The 5496-nt window shown below is 38.5% G+C and overlaps 1 protein-coding gene across 1 annotated transcript; it reads left to right on the forward strand.

Moving 5' to 3' along the window:
- Positions 1-336: 336 nt before the first annotated feature.
- On the forward strand, positions 337-4486 carry rpp21 (ribonuclease P subunit p21). The gene is made up of 5 exons (XM_073844890.1): positions 337-484; positions 567-667; positions 744-826; positions 955-1089; positions 4140-4486. The coding sequence occupies exons 1-5, from the start codon at positions 428-430 to the stop codon at positions 4253-4255; spliced, it is 492 nt and encodes a 163-aa protein (XP_073700991.1). The 5' UTR covers positions 337-427; the 3' UTR covers positions 4256-4486.
- The last annotated feature ends 1010 nt before the right edge of the window (positions 4487-5496 follow it).

Raw genomic sequence — 5496 nt, forward strand, 5'->3', positions numbered from 1 at the left:
TAAGAATTGAATTATAGAGCTCTCTAATTGAATTGTTACTAGTAAGAATTGAATTATAGAGCTCTCTAATTGGCATTGTTACTAGTAGGAACTGAATTATAGAGCTCTCTAATTGAATTGTTACTAGTAAAAATACAATTACGACGAGTAACACAGTGTATTTTAGGCGAAAACGGCTTGCCATAAGCTGCAACTGAATTGCGTTTCATAGTCGTGTCACTATGAGGCGCAGTATGGTTATTTCACAAAATCTATGACATAAAGATATCATTACATGCTGTTCCACGAGATGGCGATATACAGCAAATATAGTGACTTTACCCGCCGCTGAGAAGCAGAAGGAACTAAACAAGCATGCTGTCATGTTATATGCAGTATAAGTTCACACTTTCGAGTTTTAAAGAGAGACAAACGTCTCTAAACAAACATGGCCGGGAATATAAAAGATAAAGAAGCATATCAGCGCCTGAACTTCCTCTACCAGGTTAGTGAGTTTGTTTGTCAGTTCTGTTTATTTCAATATCTCCAAACCTTCTCGTGATGTTAACTCATGATGTTGTTCCCAGGCTGCTCACTGCGTTGTGGCTGAAAATCCAGAGAATATAGAACTGGCGAGATTTTACTGCTTCACTCAGAAGACAATCTCCAAACGGCTGGTGCTCAGACAGTGAGTAGCTTCTCCTCATTAATAATCTGGATTTTAAGTGAACAAACATCAACGATGGAGTTTCATTTCCTCACAGAGATCCATCAGTAAAGAGAACCATTTGCAAAAAATGCTGCACTTTACTAATACCAGGTGTCACATCAACTGTACGACAAAAAAGTAAGTCTATCTATCTATCTATCTATCTATCTATCTATCTATCTATCTATCTATCTATCTATCTATCCATCTATCTATCTTTACATCCATAGAGAACTAACAATGTATGTTGAATCTTCATATTGAAGGAGGACAGAGGCGACAGCGTAAGACTATTGTGCGATGTTTAAGTTGTGGACTGACCAAACAGTTCCCAAACAACCCCAAACATAAACTGTGGGTGGATCAACCTGAGGCTCAGCTGGAAAACCAGACTTCACATGGTAAAGATGATCATTGAATGTCTTTTAAAAGTTTTATGTCATTAATTTTACTTACCGTATCCATTAGCATTTTTATACATCTCAATGGCAGTTGCTTTGCTTGCTTGGTCATGTCTGATGCCAGTATCCACTCTGCATGCTGCCATCTCTGATTCATGAACGGTAGCTTTTTTCAACCAATCACCTGAGCTGTATGTGACATGTGATGGTCATTTTACAATAGACGTCCTTGCAGCAGATGGGCAAAATATCAATTTCAACATTATTTTAAAGAGTTAGTTCACCCAAAAAAGACAATTATGTTATTAATTACTCACCCTCATGTCGTTCCAAACCCGTAAGACCTTTGTTCATCTTCAGAACAAAAATGAAGATTTTTTTCCGAGAGCTTTCAGAACGCTGGCTCCTGCATCAGCAGCACCACACACATGCATTGTGGTACTCTTCTGAATAAAGTCTGAAACAAATTTTCTTTGCACACAAAAAGTATTCTTGTAGCTTCATAACATTACGATTGAACCACTGATGTCGCATGGACTATTTTAATATTGTCCTTACTATCTTTTTGGGCCTTGAACATGTCAGTTGCGTTGCATCTGTGCAGGGTCAGAAAGCTCTCAGATTTTATAAAATTTTCTAATATGTGTTCTGAAGCTGAACAAAGCTCCTATGGGTTTGGAACGACATGCGGGTGAGTGTGTAATGACAGACTTTTGATTTTTGGGTGAACTATCCCTTTAAGATTTTTTACATCCTTATATGCTCAATTCATTTGTTGTGTGTAACTTCGCACTAAGCTAAGTTAATCGGTTAACCAGTTAGCTAACTGAAAAAACAACAACAAATGTCCTGTTCACAGAAGAAAAAATTTAATTGGCAGATAAATCAGCTAGTGATATTAGCTTGACAGGTTAACATCTGTAAATGATATGTTAAAATAGAAGACTAACCAGTTAGCAAAGCTAATCGGCCAGCAGGTTAATTGGCTAATGAAATGCTGAAACAAAACAGCTAAATCTAGCTTAATATGGTTTTAGCTGGTTTAAAATGGAAGTAGCTGGTTTTAGCTGGTCTCCCAGTCTGGCTGGTTTTAGCTGGTTGTCCCAGCTGGTCTCCCAGTCTGACCAGCAAAAGAAGTGGCCAGAAGCCCTCTAAAACCACCCTGCTGACCATCTATGACCAGGTTGGATGACCGACTAAAACCAGCCAACCATCTTAGGCTGGTTTTAGTAGGGGTATGTTACACTTGCAGATTAAATTACTAAAAAAATAGCCTAAGTTGGTTGACTGGTTTTAGCTAGTAATCTAGCCTGGTCGTAGGGTGGTCATAGCTGGTCCGCAGGCTGGTTTACAACCAGCTTGACCAACCTAGCCAGGCTGGAAGCCCAGCTACTTCCAGCTCAGACCAGTTTAGGTTGGTTTTATTTGTTGTTTATTAGTTATTATATAGGTATGTTACACTTGCAGATTAAATGACTATCTGTCTGCTAAGCTAACAGGTTAGCCACTTCCTTAGCTAGTCAGGCTGGGAGACCAGCTAAAACCATCTTGACCAGCCTAGCCAGGCTGGAAGACCAGCTAAGACTAGCTACTTCCATCTTAAACCAGCTACAGTGCCTTGCAAAAGTATTCATACCCCTTCATTTTGTTGCAGCATTGTTAAAGTACTTTTTTCCCCACATCAATCTACACTCCCTACTCCATAATGGCAAAGCAAAAAATAGGTTTTTAATATTTGTGCAAATTTATTAAAAATAAAAAACTGAAAAGATCCTGTTGCATAAATATTCATACCCTTTTCTGGGACACTCGAAATTTAGCTCCGGAGCATTCATATTGCTTCTAGATGTTATTACACTTGGAGTGGAGTTAAACTGTGGCAAATTCATTTGAATGAGTATGATTTAGAAAGGCACACACCTCTCAAAAAAGGTCTAACAGCTGAAAATGCATATCAGAGCAAAAACCAAGTCCTGAGGTCAAGATAACTGCCTGTAGAGCTCAGTGACAGACTTGTGTTAAGGCAATGATCTAGGGAAGAGTTCAGAAAAAAATCTGCTGCATTGAAGGTTCACAGAAGCATTATCCATAATGGAAGACAATTGGAACAACTAGGACTCTAGAAAATGTCTGCCAGCCCCCATCCAAGCTGACTGAGCTTGAGAGGTGAAAAGGTGAGGCAAAGAATGGCAGATAATTGCCAAATGCAGATGTGCAAAGCTTGTCACATCATACCCAAAAATACTTGAGGCTGTAAAGGTGCTTCAACTATGTACTGAGTTAAGGGTATGAATACTTCTGCAATGTACTTATTTCAGTGTTTTATTTTTAATAAATGTGTAAAATTTGCAAATCTGGTTTTTGCTTTGTCATTATTATGGTGTATGGAGTGTAAATTGATGGGGGGAAAAACTAATTTAAAGCAGTTTAACATAATGCTGCAACAAAACAAAATGTGAGAAAAAAATGAAGGGGTATGAATACTTTTGCAAGGCACTGTACTTCCAGCTAAGACCAGCCAACCAGTTTAGGCTGTTTTTCAGCAGGGGTATATTACACTTGCTGATTAAATGACTATCTGTATGTTAAGCTAACATGCTAATCAGCTAATGGGATGCAGAACTAATTGGTTAACTAGTTGTCTTACAACCTTGCTGAAAAAAACTGCTAAAACCAGCCTTAGATTGTTGGCTGGTTTTAGATGGTCATCCAGCCTGGCCTTAGCTGGTCATAGTTTATCAGCAGGCTGGTTGTAGAGGGGTTGACCAGCTTGATCCGCCAAACCAGATTGGGAGACCAACTACTTCCATCATAAACCAAAGCTTAAGCTGGTTTTAGCTGTTTTTTCAGCAGGGAACAAATGTTTATTTGACCATTTTTGGCTTCTATTAAATAATAAGATACATGAAATATAATTTATATAGTTAATACATCATAATACATCAGCAATTTGGTATAAATGACACAATTTACCTTTAGCATCTAACATCCAATATTGTAAATACACACATTTACAGTTTTCTTCTTTTTTTATTTTATTTTATCTACAGATGCTGGTCCTTCATCTAAGTCTACGACCCAAGAGAAGAAATCTGATATTGGCTCAGCGTCCACAACAGCAAAGACTTCGTCTACAGCTCAAACTAATTTGACTAAACCATCATGACACTCATTTTATGAAACTGTACATGCATTAATAGGCTATAACTTGGTAAACAAAGTGAACTTTTAGGGTGGAATTTTTATGTTTTTGACATTTTTGCAGCCTTTAGATTTGTTTAAAGAAATTCCTGACATGACGTGCAATATTGTGTTTCTTCCGCATTGAATGGATGTTCTGAATTGCAATAAAGTGATTATACTGTAAGTGGCTGATTTCCATTGCTAATGACTTTTATTCTGTACGTTCATGCATGCTTTATTACCATTGAACTCTACTACACCGCTTCTTGCAGCAGAAGCATTTGCTTTTATCACCAGGAGCCGCATGGAAACCTGGTGGGAATTCAGTTGCCTGCATAAAAATTGATTGATCTACTGTTGCTAAATTACCTCTTTATCCAAACCGTCATGTGGATATTTCACTTAGATGCGCGTCTCACACTTAGTAACTTTAATGCGTTTCAGAACAACGTTTCGATTTTTTTTTTTTTTTTTGCAACTTCTAAGGCCTCTGTTTTTTCTGTCAGTTGATGTCTGATAGTCTCTTGATCTCTGGGGTCGCGCTTTACATCCCGAATTGGGTGTAAAGGTTTTGATATTTGTACAGAAGTTTTTTGATGAGAACAAAAGGCTTCTTTTTGGCGCATCAACGCGCGTTCATGAATTATTCAAATTTGCGTGCACGACCTCTCTGAGTATCGCGCTTCAAATCTTGGAAGCGCCACGGATGTTGCATATTCATGATATCTTGCGCCCCGGTGATAATTTATAAGTGATATTAAGACATTTACGAGTGTAATTCAGTCGGGGCTGATGTTGTTAATTGGATGGGATATGGATCTTGTCGACACGCATTACAACTGCGCGGTCCCGAGGATATGCATCTTTGGGTTATCAATACAGAAAGTAGCACCGAGAGGCTTCGTCGAAGCCAAAGAACCCCTCCCACTTTCTCGAATTAGAGAACCGAATCAATTGCCCCGAAGGCCAGAACGAGATGCATAGTAAGACAGGATTTAATTCAATTTGCATCGCATCATGTCAGTGGAAGTGCATTAGAAATTAAAATCGTGTGGTTGAGGAATTGTGCTGAATGATGACGTCCACGGACTCAAACTGTATCGAGGAGGACTAGAAGTGAAGGAAAGGTCGAGAAGGATCGAGATGAAGTGACTCATTTCTACTTTGCAGTACATTCTTATGCCTCTGTCTTAATATACCGGATAAAATAATAAAGGTGCAAAT

Source organism: Garra rufa, chromosome 7 (genome assembly GCF_049309525.1).
Source record: "Garra rufa chromosome 7, GarRuf1.0, whole genome shotgun sequence".
Classification (NCBI taxonomy): Eukaryota; Metazoa; Chordata; class Actinopteri; order Cypriniformes; family Cyprinidae; genus Garra; species Garra rufa.

Bases quoted from the DNA above. Each gene is read 5' to 3' on its own strand.
- rpp21 (XM_073844890.1), top strand. From the start codon at position 428: ATGGCCGGGAATATAAAAGATAAAGAAGCATATCAGCGCCTGAACTTC. The intron at 827-954 runs GTAAGTCTATCT...TTCATATTGAAG, and splicing joins ATCAACTGTACGACAAAAAA to GAGGACAGAGGCGACAGCGT. The intron at 1,090-4,139 runs GTAAAGATGATC...TTTTATCTACAG, and splicing joins GGAAAACCAGACTTCACATG to ATGCTGGTCCTTCATCTAAG.